Here is a 23,255-nt window from a genome sequence, read left to right as displayed (position 1 = left end):
GACAGATGCAGCCACTATCCGCAGCGAAGGGAGCTCGCTTGCTGCACGATTTGTTCAATTGAAGATCCCATGAGCCACACGTTGAGGGGGTTGGCCAATCTCAGGGCTGTCACGGGGCCATCGGCGCCGGTATCAGCACACTTCTCGAATTTAGGAGAAACCAATAACGCAGGGCATCGTCTAGATGCTGTTCGTTCGTTTGATGCTAGTTTCCTTCCACCAATTTCGTGCATGCCCAAGCCGTTGGAATGCGGAGAACCCCAGTCCGACCATCTGCACAGTGTCTGTGCACCCACGTGTTGCAGTGCGGAGCATTTAACCGCCCGGGATTACGGCCAGAAGTGCCGGACTGCTTCATGCACTCTTCACTTACAGAAGCTCATTAGGTTGAAACAATCAGGTTGCTCTCGTGTGACACCTTGCAGCTGTTCGGTGTGTTCAAAAACAAGTGTTTCTCAGGTACGAGTTCCGGGACGCCGTCCAGCCACCAGCTATTCCCATGCCGCATCTTCTTACCTTCGTCTGACATTGCTTGAATGCGTTCTAGCACTTCGGCACCGCGAAATCCATAGGCTTTGCCCTTCTCAAGCCTGTCTCGGTAAACGAGCTACTCCCATGCGTGCAGTCCAATGGGGTCGACTTACCAAGGTAGCATCACTGGGGAACCAGGGCACCTTTTCCTCCACCCAAGTCTTAAGAAAAAAAAAACAAGGCAGAGCAAGGCTCGGCAATACTCGGCAATGCATCCGAATTTTCTATCGAGCGTCTCCGCGAATTCCTCTGCTACGTCATATATGTCGACTACCAGGCCGACGCGGCAAATGCTGTTGTCTCACAATGCTGTCGTCTCACTCTCCGCCGACGCAAACCACTTCCGCTACTGGCTCTATATGACCACATTGGAGACCACGATGGTAGACGTAAGCGAGATGATATATCTGGATGCATACTCTTGGGAAAACCGTGTACGCACCCGTCCGAGCACTCTACTTGCCGGGTGAGGTAGTCTTGTGCTGCTTGGCCCGATTTGGCAAGGCCCAAACATGCCAACAGACGTACTACTACCTACGAATTTCAGACCTCAAGGAAGCTCCAATGGAAAGTTCAGGGCAGTCGATGAGCAGGAAGAAGACCCCGCATTTCCAGTCGTTTGTCTTTGGTGGGGCTGAAACTTGTTTGGCACGGCTCGAAGAGAAGTCTTGCCTGGATTGCGTGCTCCGATGATGGAACGAGCCATTTCTTACTCTCTCCCACAGGGCGAAGTCAAAGTAGGACACCAGGCTATGGGCAGACTGATCTATTATATAACCCTGGCCTACTTAATCGATTCTGGAACGGCGGGAACAGACCTTTGGCCGCGAATGGTGTTCTTTGTATCCACCGACGCAGATGAGAAATCTGTCGGCGTGGGGGACCTCATCGTGGTGAGCCCACGTCGTCGTGCCAGCTCCGGCAACCAGCCTCTTACCTTCCGCGAGGCCGCCCCTTCCTGCTTGCCTTGGGAAACCGATCCGACTGTCCTCGACTTTCCACACGGATAATCCTGGTACTCAACATCCTCTCCGGTTTGCAGATGCATCAGTACCCATTTTTCAGAATCGACCATCGGCCAAACTTTCCAGTGATGGCTTTGACACAGCGTGTGTTCACTAGTGAGGCCTCTGCCCACAGCTTCCCCGCCATCGTGTGGTTCTGTCCCGGAGGGTACCTGATTTCCAATTCGATTTGTTTTTTTTTTTTTCACACTTGTCCGCTAACGCCAAATGCTTTTGCCTACGGAACAGTACATCATAAACCGATCGTCAGACCCCCACTGTCGTCACGTCGCGGCTCACATTTTGCGATTGTGCTCTCGCACGCCTGTGGACCGTGGTTTCCGGTCGCTCCATCAACCATTTCCTTACTTCGATTCAAACCCGCGCGTGTGTACTGTATCCGGCCGGCCGACGAATACCTAACATCATCACCACAACACATGGCGCGCAACAGCGCCCATCTCCCCGAAAAAAAAAAAAAAAAGCATCATCGTCGATCCGAGAGCGCAGCAGCACCGCCATTACCACCACCACCACCACCACCACCACCACCCACCACAAACACAAGCAAGTCTGGCACAGTCCACACAAAACCGGTGCAACGCATGACGACGGGGCCGGCGTTCCGTGCTTTTTTTTCTCTTCTCCCTTTCCTTTTTTTTGCTTCCCCCGTCGATCAATCAAGTTCCCCCCATCCCATGCCATGCCATGCCATGCCATCCCATCCCATGATCGCCCATCCCGCTCACTAGTGGAATGTCTTGGTTCGCGGCGGGACGAGACGAGAAAAAAATCCTGTTTTCCCCCCCTTGCCGAGGGGAGAAATGGTACCAGGTGTATCATTGCCAAGACTATGCGCTGGCGGAGAGGGGAGGGAAGGGGGATGAGCAGTGGTACCTGGTGGGACCGAGGTACATATACATTTGCGCCGTACGCGCATGCCAAGGGGAGGAGAAGGGGAGGAAGTGAGAGGAAACGTTGCCTTGCATGCAACAGCAGCGGCGGCGCGCCCCGCCGCGGTCTTGGCATTTTTGTTTGTTTTTTTTTTCTCCCCGCCGTGGCAGGGCGCACACATCATCGGCGCCAAGACGTCGCACGGGGGAGGGGGGGACGGAGGGAAGGGAAGGGTAGTGTGTATGTATGTGGCGGGGAGCAGAAGCAGGACCGGCTGGGGGAGCACGCACATGCGCGCGTCATTTGAGTCTCTCTCTTTCTCTCCACTTGAGATTATTGGAGGAAAAGGCAGGTGATGGGTTTCTTTTTCCTTTTTTTTTTGACAGGTAAGGAGATGGAGAAAGAAGGAGGGAGGGGGAGGGAGAGAGAAGGGCAGCCACAGGCGTCATTATTGGTCATTTGGGCGGCGGCGATGGTGGTGGTGGTGGTTACAAGCAATGGCTGGCTGAAGTCCAATTTTTCGTCGCTTTTGCGCTGCTCACACGACGACGGCCGGGCGAGGGGAAGGACGAACAGGGGTGGCAGGCAGGTATGCAGTTTCGGGATGCCTTTTCCAGCCAGTCTGCCGGCTTGCCGGCTTGCCAGCCAGCCAGCCAGCCAGTTTCCCTTCCTGCTGGCCTGCCTGCCGTCCTCCTCCCTGCAAGAAAGACAATCTGCGCGTAAAGCGGGGAGGAGAAGAATGGGTTGAGAAAAAGGTCAGGAACAGGTACCTAATTCGCGTTAGATGGAGATAAGCGGGGAAATACATAGGTACATGTCGTGTATGTATGTACACTGTGCTGGCGTCGGCATAGTGTGTGGTAGATTAAAGCGCCTCGTCGTTTCGCATGTTCTTCCCAGGGGCAAGCCTGCGTGCACGTTCCGAACGCTAGGATCGGGAAAGGGGAGATCAATTTGCAAGCAAGCGATTCTCGGCTTACCTGCCTTGTGACAGGCGCAAGTGGAGGATGCTGGTTCGCTGATAGGAAACTGGTAGAAGCCGAGAACAGCCGAAGGTGAGAGCAGCAATGCGGGAGAAATCGTATGAGCGGGACGGCAAGCAGCCGCTTTTGCTGTTCAGCCGCAAGCCTCTTGTCAGCGGACATTCTCCTTTTCCTCCCGTCGTCCGTCGGAAAAAGGAATGAGTGAAGGGTGAGTGAGGGGAAGCTGGTGTGCATGTGTGGGGGGCAGGCATATGCAGTGGTGAATCGCGGATCGTTTTCTGTCATTAGTTGCCGGTGGCTTGCTTGCTTGCTTGCTTGCTTGCTTGCTGTCGTGTGAGGCTTGGGCCCCGCTTGGGACGATGCGGAGGGCGATGCGACAGGCCGCAAGCTGTTGGGTGCATGTCGTCTGCCGTGTCGTTTTCCTTCACCACGGCTACTTTTGGACCAGGGGTTCGACGGGTTCCACCAGCAGGAGTGAGTGTTGATATCGGTGCGACTGGGCGAGTCAAAGGCATTTGCAATATCGAGCCGTCAAGGTGGTGGGCCGGGGCTTGCGCAGCCAAGCATTCCATGCATGAACTGGGGGCCACGGGCTGTGGGGTAAATGCAGAGAAGGGTTCAACGGGGCCAGGCCTAGTGGGCGTCGCAACGGTGCCGTCCAAGGGTTGCGCGGATCCGCGCGTGTATGCTTGGCGGCAGAGTTTGCCTTGCTGCGTGCGTCTCGGCGGAGTTCCAGAAGGGCGTGCTTGTCTGGCGTCGCATCGCACGAGTGCGGCGGTGCGACGAGGCCGTCCAGCAACGCGGGGCGGGGAATCTCGCGATCTGGTGCGGCCGGGGCAGATGTCGAGTCGTCGTCCTCAACGCGTCGGGATTCAGCTTCAGCGCCCGCATTCACACCTGCGTCACCCGCCTAGGTCACCCCCACGGCAGTCAGCGCCAAGCACGGGTTGCGGACAAGCCTTTTGGTCGCAGCCACGGACGCGAGCCAAGATGCCCCCGGATCGGCCGCCTTGTCTCCTGCTGCTCCCGTCACCCTCGGCCCGGCCGCCGTCTGGATGCGGGCAGCGGTGCGCGGCGGTCTGCAGCTGGTCACACGGGCGGGCGGGCGTGATGAGGCGGTGGGTGAGGCGGGCGCCCCTCTCTTCCGCAGCCGGGGGAGCTGGGGTGACGAATGCTGGGGGAGCCGGAGCCGCGGCAGGCTGGCGTCATTGCGCGCGACGTGCTATTTTTCAGATGGTAGCGACACAGCAGGATGACAGGGCTGACTCGGCGGCCTTGGCTGCATAGCCCACCATGTGCGGTATTATTGTTGCGGGCACCGGCTGGGCAGGGCAGCGTGCAGCGTGGGGAGTCTGGGGCAGCACCGATCATGCGCAGGGCCAGCGCTAGTAATGCGTAGAAGAGGTGCGGTTGAAGGTTGCGTTGCCCAGTGCGCAGCGGCGCATCCGTGCCCGGAGGCCACCGAGCGACGGCGAGTGGCGACGATCCTGGCACCCTGGGATCCGGGGGTCCTGGGGAAACCCTCCCTCTTGGCAGCCCGACCAAGCATCCCGCGCGCCCGCTGCTGCCGCCGCAATCTGCCAGCTCGCCCGAGCCTGCCTCCCCCGAGACAAAAGCCCGCCCTGCGCCCCGACGCCAGCGAGCCAGCCATCCAGCGGCCCGCCCAGTCCCCTCTGCGCCCCGCGACCCTCCTCGACCGCTTCGCTGCCGTCTCTTCGCTTTGCATCTGTGCGTCTCCTCATTCGTCATCCGCAACCGTCCTAAAACGCCGAGCGCCCAAGACAAACCATGCTTAACCCGCCCACTGCCCTCCACGCCCTCCCCGACTATAACACCGATGGAAGCACCACCGAGAGCGGGAGCGACCACCCTGAGCCCGTCACTCCCACCAGCGAACAGCGTCCCGCCTCCTTCGCCGCCCTCCGCCTCGAGCCCACCCGCAGCAAACCCGGCGACATGGCCGTTGCAACAATGACGGCAACCCACCCGCCGCCCATCCAGTGCGAAAACCCTTCTCACCGCGCCGGCCTCAAGAAAATCGGCACTTTCGTGAGGAAGACCATCAAGCGCGCCGACTCGAAGCGCGACGACGACGACGCCACCCCGGACAAGGCTGCCCTCCCTCACGAGCCTCTCTTCGTCCGCACCAGACGCCTCAGCTCCTGGTCCCGTTCGGCCCGCAGCTCTCCTAAATCCTCGCAGTCCAACAGCCCCCCCTCTCCACGCTCACCTACCATTACCTTCGAGGAAAAGAACAAGGACGGCAGCGCCCCACCTGGCTTTTCTCGCCCGAGCCAGTCGCCCTCCTTCGACACCTTCATGTCGAAACCTGACAAATTCGGCCCGTCCTCGCTGGTCGACCGCGCCGGCTACAGAAATAGAGCCGCTAGTCTCGAATCTGTTCCCAAGTCTGTTTCCCGTCACCCCCAGGATACCACGCTTCCCAAGTCGCAGCCCGCTGGCAGAGCCGCCGAGGGTGCTGGTCTGAAAGCTCGCCGCCTGAGCACCTGTCTGCCCGACGAGTTCTTCGTCGACCACTGCGAGCTGGACAATGAGTTCAAGAGCACAAGCGCCATTCCCTTCCGCCGAGGCAAGAAACTCGGCGACGGCGCCACGGCCGAGGTGCGCGTCATGTCCAGGCGAGGCGGCCCCGGCGACGAGCTGTACGCCGTCAAAGAGTTCCGCGGCCGCGAGAAAGACGAGTCCGAGGACGACTACGTCAAGAAGATCAAGTCCGAGTACAGCATCGCCAAAAGTCTGCACCATCCCAACATCGTCGACACGGTGCGCCTGTGCACCCACAACGGCCGCTGGAACCACATCATGGAATTCTGCACTCACGGCGAGCTCTACGACCTCGCCAAGAAGGGCTTGTTCATTCCCGTCCAGGCTGGTGGCTACTACAAAGCCGCCGACCGCCTGTGTCTCTTCAAACAGTTGTGCCGCGGCGTGTGCTACCTGCACGATCACGGCATCGCCCATCGCGACATCAAACTTGAGAACCTTCTTCTAGACAAGGAAGGCCACCTCAAGATCTCCGATTTCGGCGTGTCCGAGGTTTTTAGCGGCGAGCATCCCGGTATGCGTGCTGCTGGTGGAGAGTGCGGCGTCGACATGGGCGAAGTGCGGCTCTGCAAACCAGGCATCTGCGGCAGCAGGCCGTACATCGCCCCGGAGGTTCTCGCAAAGAGCGGTAAGCCGAACAACTGCAAGGCTTCAACCAACTCCCCCCTCTGTCTAACATACTTCACATCCAGGCCCTTACGACCCCCGTCCAATGGACGTCTGGTCCTGCGCCATCGCCCTCTTCTACCTCTCCAGCCAGTCACCTTGGGGCGCCGCCGACGCCGCCACTGACGTCAAGTACGCAGCGTACCTGCGCAACTGGGACGACTGGATGGCCCGGCACCCCGACGGCGAGGTGTGCGACGACTCAGACGGCGCGCCCAAGACGTCGCCCGCCTTCCAGGGGCTGGACAATCCGGGCATCAAGCGCTTGATGATCCGCATGCTGTGTCCCTACCCGGAGCGCCGCATCACCATCCGCGAGGTGCTCGACTCGCCGACCATGCGCGCCGTCGAGTGCTGCACGCCAGAGAACTACGCCGATGAGGTCGCGTGCCCGACGGTCGTCGATGCGAGCAGCAAGAAAGGATGCAAGGCCGCTCGTCAGGCCACCGTGCTCAAGAAGCACAACCATTGCCCGCCCAAGGGTAGTAGGATCCCGAAGGCGCTGCAGCATCGATTCGACATGGGGCATGGATGGTATTGATATCGGATATCTAATGATACTTTTCTTTTTTCCTCCATATTCCTCTTTGGTCATTCCCCCGAAAATTCCGCAGCGCGGCTGGTTCGTTATCATCGGCATTTTGACGAGGTAATAGAGTGGGTTATTCTTATGAACGAAAGAACGTACATACATAGTTGGAGAAGGAAAAATCTCTTCTGTTTTTCTACTCTTTCTTTTCCTTTTCCGTCCCTTCCGTTCTTGGCTTGTCGTAAATGCATTGGGTTGGCTCCGTAACGGCGGTTCTGTGACGATTTCTTTCTTTGGTGGGATGATCGGCATCGGTCTTCTTTGTGTTTTGGGGGTTTGACTCCCCTGCTGGTTTTCTCCTTTGTTTTCGTAACGATTGTACAGAAACGACTGAAGGAGTGTACAAAGAAGGGGGCAGTCGGTCGATGACGACGGAAAGGCCAAGGATCATGACGATTTTGTTATACATCCAACGCATATACACACGGAAAGCGGCGCACGGCGATGGGGCGGAGAGTGGGCAGGTACACATAGAAGGGGGCGAGGGGTGGGGTGTTCTGGTCTGTTTGCGGAAGTTTGGGTCGGCAGTTGTGTCGATGAATTGGAGAAATAACGATGATGTCTGTATGAGTGCGTATCTCGATATGCACTGCGCGGTACAAAAACATTTCGAGCTGTATTCTGCTGTTTTTGCTATACTCCTTGCGCCCTTGCAAGTATCTCTTTCCCGCACTTGTTACGGACGCATTTATTGATTCTGGTCATCTGCTCTTTTTTTTCTTTTTTGTTCTCGCGTTTTGCACTGACTGTATGTAACGATTGACGGACAGATGTGGATTGTTCTTACGAAAACTGGGCGAGGTTTTTATCTCACATACCAACACCTCCCCCTAACGAACAATAAAGAAGCGATATACAAGATTTTTCACATACCACTTGGCACACTGCTTTGTGCTGTTGCCAGACTGGATCCGTCCGCTCATACACACATATACACACACGGAGAGAGAGAGAGAGACAGAAACGAAATCCCCAAAAGACGTCACACCATCCGCCGCCCTCGCTCATCAACTTCGTTCATCCATTCACCCACAACAATGATAATGACGTTGATCTCCCCCTCTTTCGCCTCCTCCTCTTATGAACACGTAAGCCCTACTGGCAACCGAACCGAACCGACCGACGGGGCCGCGTGTTGTCGGCCCTCCGTTCGATTAATTCGGGCTCGGCCGCGGTTCGCGTTTTCGGAACTCCGAATGCTTAGCTGAGAGAGCCCTTCTTTGTCCGTTTTACTCTTCGCTGCTCCTTTGTTGACGCATATGTGACTGGCCGTTGGCGTATGACATAAGCCCGATTCCACATATCCGCGAATGGGATGGGATGGGGATTGGAGGGTTGGTTGGGGGTGGGCTTTTCTTTTTTTTTTGGGCGGGTGGGGGGGTGTTTTTCGGTTTGGTTCGTACGAGGGGGGGTTTTTTTTGGTGTTGGTGCGAGGTGCGAGGTGCGGGGGGCAACGATGGAGGGCGTGGTCGGAGTGGGGATTTGGGGGTGTTGAGAGCGAGTGGACGGACGGACGGACGGTTGGAGAGGGAGGGAGGGAGAGAGTATGCGAGGGATTACAGCTCTGACGTAGCAAAAGGTTGTCGAGGAGGAACAACAGGCCGCCCCGATGCATTTCAGTGCTACGACAACGAGTCTTGGTGAATGGCTTCAAGGTGGGGACAGATTTTGAATGCGGAAACATCAAACATTCGATCGATGAGCTTTCAGTCGGCGTGGCCCTTTGGAGGATGCAATGAGAGTCAATCCAGAGATACCGAAATTCCGATTGCCCAGCAAGGTCTTGTAGTATTACGAAAGCCACAAAGTAGTTGAACCCACGATGTGTTGTCGAGATGGGCTTTATAATCGGTCCGAGTTGTATAAGATGCCAGTGTCCAAGCTATAAAAATGCATCTAGAACCGAGATTCCACCCACTACCTACGTAAAATAAATGTATGTGAGTTCTATTCATGGTCGGCATCGAATTCTCGATATTGGTGCAACCCCCGATGAAAACATGAATGTGAACTACCATTCTCGACACCGCACAGCACAAGCAAAGCAGTGAAACCAATCAGTTCATCTGAGTCTTCTTCTTTTGGAGGACTCTTCCCATACTTTCTTGTCCCTAGCCTTTATGTCCCTCCTTATCGCGTGCTCGACAAGTCGTTTCCTCTCCGCCACACCATCTGAACCGGCTGGGCTATTGTCATCGGCCGGCGCCGGTACGATGAGGAACTCGTCGTTTATGCCGGGTAACGAGTGAGACGGGAGACCGACACAGAAGGGGCAAAACTTTCCCTTAACTTTCGTCTTGCTGTGGTCCCCGGGCCCAAGCAATACTGGGAAACACTCGTCACAGTTGGGGCATTTGCACCAGGCCGGGCCGTGACGGTTCGACGGGGCGATATCGGCCTGTGCGCGCACGAGCTCCTTCCAAAACTCGTCGACGGGATCTAGGGCGGACTGGAAACGCGGGTTCAAGTACAAGGCGGGGAGGCGGGTCTTGCAGATGCCCAAGAAATAGACTCGGAGCCTCCGACCCATGGACGACGCTGGATGCGTGTTGTCGTAGACGAACTTGATGGTGTCGGGGAAGGATTCCCGCATGTAGTATGCAAATCCGTCGTCTTCGTCTTCCGTGGCGTCACGGATTTCTCTGAGTGTGTAACCCGCCATGTGCGGAATTTCATACTTATCGGCCGCCACATAACACTTGATCAAGGACAGAATCGTCCAGTGCTGCTTCTTTTCGCCATCATCGCTGTCGAGTTCAGCACCAATGCACTCAACCATTGCCTTATCCAGACAGAATCTTCCCGTGTAGAGGAAATCGACCATGGCTTCGACGACGAATGGGTCATCCTCGACGAGCTCAATGAAGCCCGTCCGCGCCTCCTTCGAACAGAGCGGTCATTAGCCGAAGCCGAGGCGGAGAGTAGACAAATGGGCTTCTTGCCTTGAAGGGCGAGTCCGGCTTGCAAGCTTTGTGGAAGAAAGTTGACTGTGCGCACACAACGGCTTTGTGCACCTTGAGCTCCTCCCCATTGTTGCATCGAAGAGTCAAGTCAGTATAGAGGCCCTTTACTCTCAAGCTTTGGTCGCCATGATTAGCTTGTCGACCTTGGACCTGAAAGGGCGAGAGGGGCTGACTTGCAGACTCCCATATGGAGGGGAGACAGGTCCTTGAGAAAGCCGGGGGCGTCACTCATGATCGGATTCGATTGCGGAGGCTGTGTCGTTGTTGATGCAGCGAAGGAAGGCGTGTGCGCGTTATTTCACGAGTTAGGCCTCCCCTATCCGATTGGCCGCATACACCTCACCGCTTTTACACCCGAGACAGGGTGCTTGCAGGTGGTCCCACTATCCATCCCAGTAAGCAACAAAACGTGCATCGAGAACGGTCGCTCACATCGAAACTCAAAACATCATTAACGCCACGCCCAGAAGAACTGACAGCATGAAAAGAAAAAGATATCATAACTTCAATTTCCATGAGATATAGCACGAAGACCCCGAAAGAAACCCCCTGAAACCCCCCCAGAAAAAAGAAAGACTCCCAAGACATCATCATCATCAATCCATCCTCTGCCTCTTCGCCGCACGTTCGGCCTCCTCCTTCTCCTCCTCCTCGTTGGGATCGTACTTGACCATGTTGGCGCGCCACGTCCTATGATCATCAACAGCATGGCAGCCCCAGCACGCCGGCGCGCTCGTGTCCTCCTCCCACGGCAGGTTCATCATGACCTCGCCGCACGTCTGGCAGCGATACAGCTCCATCCACGGCCACGTGGCCGAGTACTGGGCAAACGCCGCCCAGAAGCCGTCGATGCCGTCCATCTCCTCGACAAAGGCCGGGTTGCGGGTGAAGTACTTGAGCCGCGTCTTGACGATGGCGAGCGCCACGCAGCGCAGCCGCTTGTCCGACTCGGGCGTCGTCTCGAAGACGCGCGCCACGACCGACGGGAAGTCGGGGTGCCGCCAGCCCTGCCCGCGCACCGCCCCGTCCATGAACATGCGCCACGCCTGCTCCTTGAGCTCCGACACCTGGTACTTTTCGGCGATGCTGTACAGCCCGACGGCGTACGCCATCGACCGGCCCGCGTCGGCGCAGATCTCGGCCCCGTCGAGCACCCGCTCCGTCTGCACGCGTGACGTGTAGAAGTAGCCGAGGAGGCCGTCCACGAGGCAGGGCTCGTCGTCGTCGAGTTCGATGACCCCGGTGCCCTGCGTAAGGGTTTCGGTCGTTAGCTTTTTCATTCTTTACTCTCCCTTGACTTCACCTCTCCCTCCCTCCCTCCCTCCCTCTATCTCTCTCTCGCTCTCTCTCGCTCTCTCGCTCTCTAGCTCTCTCTCTCTAGCTCTCGCCAACAAACACACAAAAAAAAAAGGGAGCAAGCATACCCCAATCGGCGAGTCCGGATGCAGCTGGTTGGCGAAAAAGTCGGACTGCGGGCCTATGACGACGCGGTGGGCGTAAAAGGTGTAGTCGCGGCAGCGGATGATGAGGTCGCTCCAGTTGTGGTTCTCGAAGCGGCCGTCGTAGAGCCTGTCCGGACAAAAGAATTGGCACGGCCCGTCAGCCACAAGATTCCTTCTAACTTTCTGCTTTTGCGCGCGCGACTCATGGGTCCCGGCGCTAGCCAACAAGGGAAGAATGGGAGCCCCACTTCTCCAAGCCGCGTTTGAAGTCGCTGTTGATTCTGTCCGACTCGGGCTCCGTGTAGGCGCCGTCGGGCTGCGGCTTGACGTTGTAGCCCAGCGGCGGGAAGCGGTAGAAGCCCGGGGTCGATATCTTGGTGCTGCTGGGCCGGGTGGGGATGGAGAACTCCCCTGAGCTGCGGGCGCTGCGGGCCGTCATGGGCGGCGACGGCGGCCGCGACGACTGCTGCGAGGCAAACGCCTTGAAGCGCGCGAAGGAGGCGTCCATGGTGCTGGCAGGCGGAGGGTGGCTCGGGCGCAGGGACGAGGGAATATGACAGCGCGGCACAAAGGTTTGCAGCCGTGCCTGGTCTTATGTAGTCCTCGCGGTGAGCTCATCCCACAAATTCCCTGATCCGGTATGGCGCCATGGACGTGGACACTGTGCACAGGCCGCAAGAATGCTTCTTCACCGGTGAGCAAAGTCGTTGCCGAGAGAACCTCACGCCAGGAGCGAGCGAACTGCTGGCGCTGGCTTGGCGGCATGGCCATTGTCCGCTCCGTCTCTAGGTAAGCCATCAACCCTCTAGGCGTCTATCCCGCCGCTCTCGCCGTCCAGTGCTGCCTACGTCGCTGCCGCCGCCGCCGCCGCCGCCGCCACCACCGCCCTGTCTTGCTCCTGCACCCTGTTGCGCCAGTTGGTCCCCATCTCTGCCGGCACGTCCCAAATCTGCACCTCGCACCACTGCGCTTCCGAGTGCTCCAAACCGCACGCCGGACACTTGCTCAGGCCCGCCGGGCGCACCTCCAGCGCCACCTGCGAGAGGCACGACGGGCAGAAGCGGCGCTCGAGGTCCGGGAAGGCCTTCCGGTACCTCGCCAGGTCGTCCCAGAACGTCTCCAGCGCGTCCATGTCCTCCTCAAAGTGCGGGGCATACCTGCTGGTGAACCAGTGCAGCTGGGGGGCGACGGCGCTCAGCACGGCGTGGCGCAGGCCCATGTCCTTCTCGGGCGTCAGCTCCCACACGAAGGCGATGGTCTTGACAAAGTGCGGCGACTGCCACTCGCCGGCGTTGAGGTAGTCGTGGAAGGCGGCCCAGGCGCGCAGCTTGAGCCCGGCCACGCGGTACTTTTCGGCCATGGCGTAGACGGAGGCGAAGAAGCGCGTCTTGCGGCCCTCCTTCAGCCGCACGTTCTCGTGCAGCGGGATGTCCTGGATGTAGAAGTACGCGAGCAGCACCTCTACCAGCTCAGGGGGATCCTCGCTGAGGTCGATGACGCCGGTGCGTGCTTCCTGCGGGCGTGTTTAGCTCGTCGGTCACGCGGGCTCGCGGGGGGCTGGCGCACCACGAAGGGGGAGTCGGGCTTGCAGGCGTTGTCGAAGAAGGCGCACTGCGAGCACACGACGATGCGGTGGACATTGTACTCTCGGCCTTTGCATTTGACGACGAGATCGGTGTACTTCTTGTCGGAAAATCGGTTGTCCCAGTGGCTGGCGGCGACGATCAGCTACCCACGCGTGCACGGTGGGAACGACTCTCGCCTCACCCCTTCAGCGCATCAGACATTCCCCGGTCACCTCGGGGCAGCCCGAGCGTGTAGCTGCCCGTCCGCGGCTTCAGATCGTACCCCAGGGGGCCCGCCATGGTCGCGCGCAGCCAGGGAAGCTTCTGGAAGGGGATGCTGCCCGGCTGAGGCAGAAGCTCTTCGCCCGGAAAGAGAGGACGTGAGGATAAGGAGTCACGGAGTCTTGGGCCGAGCGAGCCTGAAACCATGGCGTGTGGCGCGCCGCGAATTTCACAGCGCCTGGGCACGTGGCATGAGGTGCACAGACAGACCACCCCTCTATCGATAAGGAAGGCGCAATCCGTATCCCATGACATCATTCCACTGAGTTTGGACGCCCGCTGCATGAAGCATTCCCGAATGCTGTCTCTCCTCACCTGCAATCGAGACGACGCCATGGAAGCCCCAACGCTCCGAGACCCAGTCAACATCCTCGACCAATCAGCCTGCTACCGGATACTAGAAATGCGTTTCTACATTGGGTGTGGAGTCTTGTCAACAACCGATCGAATGTCGGGTGGGAGGAATCCAACCTCACTTTGCTTCACACGTCTAACTTCACTTTGGCACACAAGCACAGGCGGCTAAGCATTCACATGACATGGATGCACTATAAAACCTCAGCAACCAGCCCGGTTTTCTTTCCTCTTTCCTCAACCTAACACCACCCCACCTCACAGGCAACTGGGGCACAATGTTTCATACAGTCACCCAACGCGCGCCGAAGCGCGATTTCGCCACCATGCTGTCGGAGAGCAACCGGGCAATGTACGAGTAAGTCGTCCCCATAACCCTCTCTTCTCACCTACCATGGGCAACTGAGCTGACTCTTCCACAGGACAACACAGGTTGACACCTATTGCGACCTGACGCTTCGCCTTGGCGACTCGACCGAGCTTCGATGCCATCGGGTCGTAGTGTGCACGCAGTGCGAATTCTTCGCGAACTCGGTGAAGCCGGGGAGGTTCAATGTACGGCAAACACTTGACGCTACCAAAGGACCGCAGCTCACCCAAAGTGTAGGAAGCCTCCGGCATCATCAACTTGAAGAGCGATCCGCCCCACGCAATCCGGTCGATGATTGAGTTCCTGTACACAAAGAGTTACAGCGCGAGCAAGCAGATCGAAGAGCTCGACCCGGAGATTGACACGGAGGAGATGGACCTGGAAGAATCTGACGAAGAGGACATGGATGACCTGGAAGAATATGGCCCAGAGGATATTGACCTGGTGGAGATAGAGCTGGAGGCATCTGACTCAGAGGAGATCGAAGACGAGCTGGACGAGATGTTCGGCAGTGCAGAGCTTGGAGGCAAGAGGGCCGGCAAGAAGTCTAACCTTGAGAGGTTTGGATACACCAACATGCTGCCCGAAGAGTACGCCGAAGCGGTCATGGGACATGCCGAAGTGTACGTGGTCGCAGACTTCTTCCGCATCCCCGACCTCAAGGAGCGAGCCGCAAGGTTCCTCAGGTTCTTTCTGAAGAACGAGGGCACGCTTGACGTCTTCCCCCGGCTTGTCAACACCATCTACTCCGGCGTCCCGGATTCGCAATGCTCCCTAAGGGATGACTTGTTCAACTTCGCCGCAGAGCACGTCGCAGAACTGAGTTCGGGAGGCCGTCTCCGGTCTATGATGGAGGACTTGCCGGACTTTATGGAAAAGCTTACAGCTGCAGCTCTATCACAAGTGAAACAGACGCACAGCCAGAACCGTCTGAACGAAGATAGGTTGAGGACCCTTGGGGCCGCCAAGCGCCGTTATAGGTGCCCTGAGTGCGGTGGGAACTTTGACGGCTTTAGCATCGCCACGCCGGACGTCAAGCTCAAGATTAGGTGCCCAGACTGTAGCAGCAGATGGTTTGCCAGGCCGAAGAGGTCCAACAGATCTTGAGAATCATGGCATGGCTCAGCGGATGGGTTTTCCTTTTTTCTTTCTCAGAGATTTGGTGGCGTCATTGGCGCCGGTCAACTCATGCATTGCATGGGCACTTGATGAGCTTCTTATGGAAACCCCTTTCATGGCAGATGCTCAGATTCTCAGCGATACCCTGACAGATTTGCAACAAATTCAACAGCTGGAAGGCAAAAGACGAAGAGTGTATAATCAAGCCGTGAATCATTAGTCAAGCGTAATGCCATCCCCACCCTCCAACACACGTGCCTGCTTTGGTAAATGAACAGAAAGTAAGTAAGTGACCACCACCCAAGATACCGAGAACACGCACAAGCCCACTCACCCACTTACCCACCCACCCACCTCCATCACCACCCCGCGCCGCCATCCTCCCCCGCCACACTCGACGGCCGCTCGGCCAAATCCTCAGGCTCAGGCGGATCGTCCGGCCTGATGAGCCTCTTCTTCCACGTCGCGGGCGCAAACCCCGCGCCGCAATACATGCACTGCAGCAGCTCCGTCGGGCAGGGCTTGGGGATGTTCCACGCCACGGCGCGGCGACAGACGCTGCAGCGATACCGGCGACAATCCACAACGACGTTCTTCGCCGGCGGCGCACCGTTGACACCATTCGCACCATTCGCACCACCACCCCCACCCCCACCACGACCCGAAGACGAAGACGCGAGCCCCAGCATCTCCCGCGCGAGCTCGCGGCCAAACACGCCCAGCTCGTCCATCATCTCGTCAAACGCCGGGTCGCCGAGCAGGTCGCGGGCGTGGGCGGCGCACACGCGCAGGGCGACGTCGCGCAGCGCGCGGTCGGTGGCGGGGGTCGTCTCGTAGATGGCGCGGACGGCGGCGGGGAAGCGCGGGAAGCGGTGGGAGACGTCGCGCTCGAAGTTTTGGACGGCGAGGCGCTTGAGCGCGGGGATGGCGTAGATGTCGCCGACGGCGTACATGTGGACGTGGAAGATCATGCGGTCTTCTTCCGCGGGTTGGTGGGACTGTTGCGGCGCCGGTGGTGGTGGCGGCGTGTAGGTGAAGGTGTAGCAGAATTCGAGCATGGCGCGGACGGTCGAGGGGTCGTCGTGGCGGAGTTCGATGATGCCGGAGAGGGCTTCCTGGGAGGGGTGGTGAGGGTGGTGGTTTGGGGAGATGGGGGGGGGGGAGGATGGAGGAGGAGGGGATGCAAAAGGGGACGAAGATGACGAAGGAGACGAAGGATGAAGGAGATGGAGGAGATGAAGAAGACGAAGGAGATGGAGAAGATGAAGGGGAAAACGATGATGATGATGATGATGGCTAGGACTGCTGCTACTGCTACTACTGCTGCTGCTCACGCGGAGTGCTGGGTGTAGGTGCTGGGTCTCTTGCAGTTTCTCGTCTTCTCGTGATTGGTGGTATGTACCTTGAAGCCGGTCTTGGGGTTGCATGCGCGCCGAAAGAACTCGGATTGGCTGCACAGGATTACACGGTGGGCTCGGTGCTCGTCGCCATTGTTGCAGCGAATCAGCAGGTCCGAATACTCGCTGGATTTCCAGATGCTTTGCTCGGATCAGCAACGTGGGCACACACGGTTTGATGAATCGAATCTATCGCACTTGACGAGATTATTCTTGAGACGAAGTATGGGATCGTCCTTGTTGGTGGAGGCCATCACCCGCGACTATTCTTGACTGCGCAATCCCGGAAATACAGCAACCGAAGACGGACGTTTGCGACGCAGGAAAAACAAAAGTGGGCGGATGACTGTGGTATCGACGACGTTGCAAAAGCGTTGCCTGGCGGCGGGGGAAGCTGGAGGCTGGTCGCGAACTGGAACAATTGAGCCCCGCTTTCCCACGCCAGGGAAAGCGCCGTGTCACTATCTAATCACACACAATTTAGCGAGGCTCGAGAGCATCAAGGGTTGCGCGTTTCCCGACGAAGGGCATCATCGTCTCCAGAGGAAGGAGAGTTGAGGCCTGGCGCTTTGGCGACGCGCGAGCTTTGGCTGGCGCAGATGCACGTGTCTACCTAGCGGAAGGGTGGGCGGCGCTTTTCGGGAAGTGGCATGGCAGTGGAGCGTAAGTGTTTTTCCGACCGCACAGCCCATGGCCGCCGCGGCTCCAGTCAACGGCAACCTTGTAGCGACCGGCTGAGGCGGACGGGGAGCGATCAAGCGTATCAAGCGTATCAAGCGTACCTCCGCAAAGCCAACGCTCGCTGGCCGGCGCGTCTCACGATGGGGCACATCCCCCGCATTGCAGAGTATGGGGTAAGCAACTGCGCCGTCGGCTTCGCGACACGGTTCCGATTTGCTGACCGGCGCTGACCAGCGCTGACCAGAGATCTCGGAATTCGGGCGTCATCACTAATGTCGCGAGAGCAGCTGCCGCCGGGACGCACGTTTGTCGACGAGCAGGCCGTTGGTGATACCTGACGTATGCTGACATATGACCGGCAGGAAGCGTGCTAAAGCGGCGAGGATCCGCTTCTGCGATCATCCCCAGAGCGTCGCGAGAGGCAGTCACGTCGGCAGATCCTGCCCACCACCCCAGACTCCTGACGCCGGCAGACGTCGTGATGACAGGGTGTGTTGCAGTCCTGGGCGCCACCGACACCGGATGGGTAGCAATGCCTGAAACGGAAGCTGGGTGCGACATCGGCGCACACAAGCTTGGCGGGCGTCCGCGTCGGCATGCCAGTTCTGGGCAGCATGCAGCATACGAGGCCGCACCTTCGAATCTCCCGCAAAAGCCTCCACCCCTGTGCGTTGTCGTGCTGCGCGCTGGCATGATGCATGCTTCTGGCAACCTCGTGCGGCCCGCCAATCCATTGGGTAAGCATAATGCCCCATGTTAGCCTTCACAAGCTCGGGGCCGTTGGGACGCCCACCGCTTCTTCATGTGGCCGGCGGTGGGCTCAGCTTCTGACAGCAGCGGCACCGTGGTGGACTGAGTTATTGCGTGATTAACGACCATATGGGAAATATCGGCACAACACGACTCTGCGCGCCGCGCCTGGAGGTGGCCTTGGGTACAGGAGAGTGAACAGGGGGAGGGCGGAGCGCAAGCGGGAGTTCCGGAGAGCCTACACGGCAGTCCGGTCGCCCGGGGTACAAGCTACCTAGGGACACGAAGTCCAAGGCGGTGACGGTTTGATGAATTATCAGATGCCACCGACGCGGCTAGATCCAGCGATAACAGGCTGATGGACGCACCGGAGGGGCCACTACAGCTCATCATTACCAAGCTGTGAAGGCCTGACAGAACCCGTGTGGTGGGATTGTCAGGGAGGCGAGCAGCAAGGAACTTTCTGGATCAGCCCGTGCCAACGGAGCCGCCAGCAAGCATTCCGACGTGGCGGAGCATCAGCCATAGGCTCGGCGGCCCACGATACCGGGCTCCATCGTGGGGGGGAGAGCGAGTCCTGTGGTGGAGCAGTCCGAGACCGGAAATTATCAGATGGAATGCCCAAAGGGGCTAACACGGCAGGGGGAGAGATTAGATTTTCCAGAAGGACCTGGACGGGCGTGTAGGGCTGATGGTTTCGATGACCATGGCTGCAGCAAGCCACCGAGTCGATCACGTCAGGAAGCTCCGATCTGGGCCCCCGCCGCCCTGTTTGAGAGCGACGAGCATCGCCGCACTGGCGCTGATGAGCCGTCGCAACAGCCTCAGCGACGGCCACAATAGAGCTCTGCGATAAGGAGACGCACCCCGAACGCGTGGCAGAGCGCGGGGTGTTTAAGCAGGCCAATGCGAAGGGTGTGGTATGGCCTGCCACCCTGCGTAAGCATCCGGCGCGCGGCGCAATCAAGGCCAGCCGCATCGCGAAACATCGCAACGCGTCGCACCTTTCGCCCCCAAGGCCGTGCCAACCCGTACCTGCGTCAGTCCAGCGCGGCGCACCCATGGAGAGTACGCGGACGAGCTCGCGACAGTGCAGCGGGCGTGGGCGTGCGTGGTGCTGCTGGGCGCCGGAATTGCGGGCGCCGATGGGCGTGGAATGGCGTGCTTCTTGCCGGGCGCGCAGCCGCTGGCGGAAGACGGAACGCGAGAGCGGTGGATCGCGTGAGGGAGCCGTGGGAGGGCAGCGTGGTGGCGGGTGTTCGCGGGCAGTGCAGGCCCGAGGCAAAAGTCTCCTGGCAAGTAGTGGCACACTGGGGCAAAAGCAGCGCTGCCAAGACGCCCGGTTCCAGCCGCAGATCCTGCCGCTTCAGGCCCTGCCGCTTCGAGCCCTTCGGTCCGGCAAAAGATTAGGTAGATCCGGGCATCGCTTGCCCAGAACCACCGTATCCTCAACACGCCCACGCCGACTCAAATGCGCTAGATGCCCCCCGTCCAGCTCTCCTCTGTTCCTCTTCCTCGTAGCAGCCCTCACTCTCCACCGTGTCGTCCCTCGTCCCGCGTCTTGTGGCGCGGCGCTTGGTATTTGGCAGTCGCGCCTGCAGAGCCCGCCCGCCGTCTCGGACGAAATTTGATCAGATAACTGGTGAGCCTCCATGCCCCTCCCCAGCCCGCCACTCCGTCCATGCCGCCGTGCCGCCATGTCGCCATGCAAGCCCGTGCTCTCCCACACCCTCCCATATCTTCGTCGCCTCCCGCGCCCACGCTGACCATTGCATGCCCGCCCAGCTGAGCCCTCCCACTCTCAGCGTCGCTCTCTGCGTGCCACTCCCACCGTCGCCATGGCCGTCACCTCGAGCCCGCGGCAACACGCCGTGCCCACCACCGACACCTCCCACCCCACCGACCCCATTCCCCACGAGCCTGCATCCACCGCCAAGTTCAATGCGCCACGCGCCGTCCCCTCGAACAGCTCCTTCCGCTCTTCCCACGACAGCCTCTCTTGGTCCGACTCGAGTGACTCAGAGGCGCCCTCGACGCCCAACACAGAGCCCATGAACGACCAGCAGGCCGATGAGCTTGTGGACAAGCTGGAGAACCTGCCTGCCCCCTCGGTCGAGATCACTCCCAAGCAGGGCAAGACGCGCCGGGCCTCGACCACTCTCATCTCCGAGGACGCCGAGGGCATGCGCAAGCTGCTCGGCGAAGGCGAGACCGGCACCAAGCTCATCGAGAAGTACTGCTGTGGTGGAGGCTGCTGCTTTGTGAAGACGCTGCCGCCAGACACCACCGGTCCCGACTTCACCCCTGTCGTCCTCCCCGACAACGAGGCCTTCCGCAGCCTGGACCTCAAGCTGGGACCGCTCAGCCTCGATACCAAGCTCGAGCAGACCTTCGAATTGCCCCAAGAGACAGTGTCCTTCGATGCTGCCCCCCGGTCCGAGCACAAGCATGCACCCGAGGTCCTCAAGAAGCCGCCTCCCTTTGTCCAGCCCCACCCGCCGTACAATGTCTTCTCCGCACCCGTCCACCACGCACGCGAGCTCACCAAGCCTGGAGCTCAGAAGCGCACCTTCCACTTCGACATTGACGTGACTGACTATCCCGACGAGGGAGGTGTTGACTTCAAGGTCGGAGGCGCCATCGGCATCTGCCCCCCCAACGCCCCGGACATGGTTGATGACGTATTCGACCAATTGGGCGTGCCAAAGTTCGTTCGCGATAAGCCTGTCACACTCAAGACTCAGCGGATGAGATGGCCCACCATCTGGGGAGAGGAGGAGGAGAGAGAGCTCGTCACCACGCGTCGTGAGCTTCTTACCTGGTGTGCAGACCTGCAGAGCACCCCTCCCACCAAGCAACTGCTGCGCCTTATGGCCGAGCATGCGGACGCCCTCAACGAACGGAAGATTCTTCTTTACCTCACGTCAGCACAGGGTCAGGCCGCGTTCTGCGAGTAAGTCACACGGTGTATTGTCCTGGAGGCTCGAATATTGACACGAATTGAACAGCCTCCGCACTGGCTCCCACGTCACGGTCCCGCAACTCCTCCACGCCTTCCCGTCGTCTCGACCCCCGTTCCATGCCCTGCTTTCCGTTCTTCCTCAGCTTATGCCACGCTTCTATTCCCTGTCCAACGACCCTCACATTTCTTCGACTCGTCCTGGTATCCCTGGAGGTCGCCGCCTGATCGAAATGGCCGTCACCATCCACGAGGACCCCGACTGGCGGGAGGGCAAGACGCGTACCGGCGTCGGTTCTGGATACCTGGAGCGTCTCGCGCAGCAGTACATCGAAGCGGAGCAGTCGGGGATTCGTGATCCTGCGCATGTCCTTGACCTGAGCATCCCCATGTTCCGCGGGCTCATGGCCAACCCTCTTTCCCGCCAGTTCGGCGGCGACGGACCGATGATGCTCGTCGGAGCCGGCGTGGGCATGGCGCCATTCCGCGGCTTCATCCTCAACCGACTGAAGAACGCCAACTGCGCCAACAAGATTTGGCTGGTCCAGGGCGTCCGCGACAGCATGCTCGACGAGATCTACTCGGGCGAGCTCGGCGCCCACGAGAAGGAGATCAAGAAGGTGGTGCAGAGCCGTCGGGCGGGCGCGAACCGGTACGTGCAGGACGAAGTCCGGGCGCAGGCCGACGTCGTCTGGTTCGTGATCAACGCGCTCGACGGCCGCATCTTTGTCTGCGGGAGCAGCAAGGGCATGGGCGAGGGCGTCCACCAGGCCCTCATCGACGTGACGATGGAGAAGGGCAACCTCAACCGCGAAGAGGCCGAGGAGTTCTGGAACAAGAAGAAGGAGGGCGGCCAGTACATTGCTGTAAGTGACGGCCGTGTCCCCGTGTCCGCAACCGCCGACTGGAGCAAGATGTGCTGACTTTTTTGCGTTTCAGGAAACCTGGTGATCGATCCTCTCCATAACCCACCCACCCGCGTTCATTGTTGATGTGCATCGCCATACACACACTGTACAAACACGCTTCCCCCGCATGTTATGATCATTTCCGGCGTTTTATTTTTTTTCTTTTTTTCGGGGAGAGGAAGGTATGACCATGGCCGTGTGTCGTCGCATCGTTTGCGTTGTTGTTGTCGTCGCCGTCGACGCCCGCTTTTTCCCGATATGCGGCGAGTCTTTTTTTTTTCACCTTTGGGCATATGTTATTTGTCTTCGTGGCGGGGCTTCTTAGCATGGCGTTTCATCCGGATGGGGCTGAGAAGGAAAGAGAAAAAATGGTCTCCCGACGCATGGGTTTTGTTGTTGCTGTTGTTGTTGTCGTGTTGGTGGGATGAGGATCGGGTTGAGGATTGCGATGAGGCTTGCGACGACGATTCGGATACCACGCTCGCTGCTGCGTGGTTTGATAATGATGACGACGGCGCTCCTCCTGCGAGGCCCGACGTGGGCAGTCGAGTGGCCGGTATGCTGCAGATGGGGATCATGATAGATGGATGGGACACAGAGAGGAGGGAATGGGATGGTGTAACAATGATTTTTTTTCGAAAAGAAGCAGCTTTGAGTCCCTGCGTGAAGGTGATGTGCTGAAGTGTGGGTACGTATGTGTGAGAGTGGTGGTGAGGGGGGATGGAGGATGGGAATGGGAAATGGTGATGATGAGGATGTGGATGGGGGAGGGAGGATAGAGGAGGTTCAAATAGGTGGTAGGCAGGCAGGCAGGCAGCAGGATTAATTATAATCAAACTTTCAGAACGACTCACGGAGATGACAGCCAGCGGACCGGCCCCGTTTGCCCTGCGTTTCGCTAAAAGTAAAAGTAAGAGTGAGGTGGTGGTAAAAGCCGCGGGTCCCGCGCGCGTGCGGCGTGTCCCGCTTCTTTTCGCACAAAGAGGTGCTTTTCTCCTCATGTGGCGCGCGGCGGCGACGACGCCTGAGGGGTGGGTAGGAGGAGGAGGAGGTGCAGGGCCGGCGTGGTCGAATCACGTTCGTCAGGATTGTAAGCAAGGTGCGTGGTCTCTCGCCTCGCCTGACCAATCGCCGATCAGCAGAGAGGGGGGCTGTGTATGTGTGTGCGTCGTGTGTGCCCTGTCTGATCTGTCGTGTGCATACCTTGTGACGGGGCGGGGGGGGGGGGGGGGG

The 23,255-nt window shown here is 59.0% G+C and overlaps 7 protein-coding genes across 7 annotated transcripts; 3 read left to right on the top strand and 4 right to left on the bottom strand.

Moving 5' to 3' along the window:
- Positions 1-5,200: 5,200 nt before the first annotated feature.
- On the top strand, positions 5,201-7,184 carry BKCO1_3900063 (kinase domain containing protein; the record flags this gene model as incomplete). Its single annotated transcript, XM_020275374.1, has 2 exons — positions 5,201-6,605; positions 6,670-7,184. 2 exons carry the CDS (start codon positions 5,201-5,203, stop codon positions 7,182-7,184), a joined length of 1,920 nt encoding a protein of 639 aa, XP_020128524.1.
- A 2,110-nt stretch (positions 7,185-9,294) lies between these two features.
- On the bottom strand, positions 9,295-10,056 carry BKCO1_3900062 (uncharacterized protein; the record flags this gene model as incomplete). The annotated part of the gene is made up of 1 exon (XM_020275373.1): positions 9,295-10,056. The coding sequence occupies one exon, from the start codon at positions 10,054-10,056 to the stop codon at positions 9,295-9,297; it is 762 nt and encodes a 253-aa protein (XP_020128525.1).
- A 735-nt stretch (positions 10,057-10,791) lies between these two features.
- On the bottom strand, positions 10,792-12,145 carry BKCO1_3900061 (btb poz domain-containing protein; the record flags this gene model as incomplete). Its single annotated transcript, XM_020275372.1, has 3 exons — positions 10,792-11,442; positions 11,620-11,764; positions 11,886-12,145. 3 exons carry the CDS (start codon positions 12,143-12,145, stop codon positions 10,792-10,794), a joined length of 1,056 nt encoding a protein of 351 aa, XP_020128522.1.
- Positions 12,146-12,481: 336 nt separating this feature from the next.
- Positions 12,482-13,631, bottom strand: BKCO1_3900060 (btb poz domain protein; the record flags this gene model as incomplete). The annotated part of the gene is made up of 3 exons (XM_020275371.1): positions 12,482-13,150; positions 13,204-13,348; positions 13,405-13,631. The coding sequence occupies 3 exons, from the start codon at positions 13,629-13,631 to the stop codon at positions 12,482-12,484; spliced, it is 1,041 nt and encodes a 346-aa protein (XP_020128523.1).
- A 485-nt stretch (positions 13,632-14,116) lies between these two features.
- Positions 14,117-15,315, top strand: BKCO1_3900059 (btb poz domain protein; the record flags this gene model as incomplete). The annotated part of the gene is made up of 3 exons (XM_020275369.1): positions 14,117-14,196; positions 14,261-14,393; positions 14,446-15,315. 3 exons carry the CDS (start codon positions 14,117-14,119, stop codon positions 15,313-15,315), a joined length of 1,083 nt encoding a protein of 360 aa, XP_020128561.1.
- Positions 15,316-15,686: 371 nt separating this feature from the next.
- BKCO1_3900058 (btb poz-like protein) lies at positions 15,687-16,978 on the bottom strand (the record flags this gene model as incomplete). Its single annotated transcript, XM_020275368.1, has 3 exons — positions 15,687-16,442; positions 16,730-16,865; positions 16,923-16,978. The coding sequence occupies 3 exons, from the start codon at positions 16,976-16,978 to the stop codon at positions 15,687-15,689; spliced, it is 948 nt and encodes a 315-aa protein (XP_020128560.1).
- Positions 16,979-19,993: 3,015 nt separating this feature from the next.
- Positions 19,994-22,037, top strand: BKCO1_3900057 (fad binding domain-containing protein; the record flags this gene model as incomplete). Its single annotated transcript, XM_020275367.1, has 2 exons — positions 19,994-21,108; positions 21,164-22,037. 2 exons carry the CDS (start codon positions 19,994-19,996, stop codon positions 22,035-22,037), a joined length of 1,989 nt encoding a protein of 662 aa, XP_020128569.1.
- Between the last annotated feature and the right edge of the window lie 1,218 nt (positions 22,038-23,255).

Source organism: Diplodia corticola (genome assembly GCF_001883845.1).
Source record: "Diplodia corticola strain CBS 112549 chromosome Unknown scaffold39, whole genome shotgun sequence".
In the NCBI taxonomy this organism is placed as follows: Eukaryota; Fungi; Ascomycota; class Dothideomycetes; order Botryosphaeriales; family Botryosphaeriaceae; genus Diplodia; species Diplodia corticola.
This window is presented reverse-complemented; position numbering and strand designations above follow the sequence as displayed.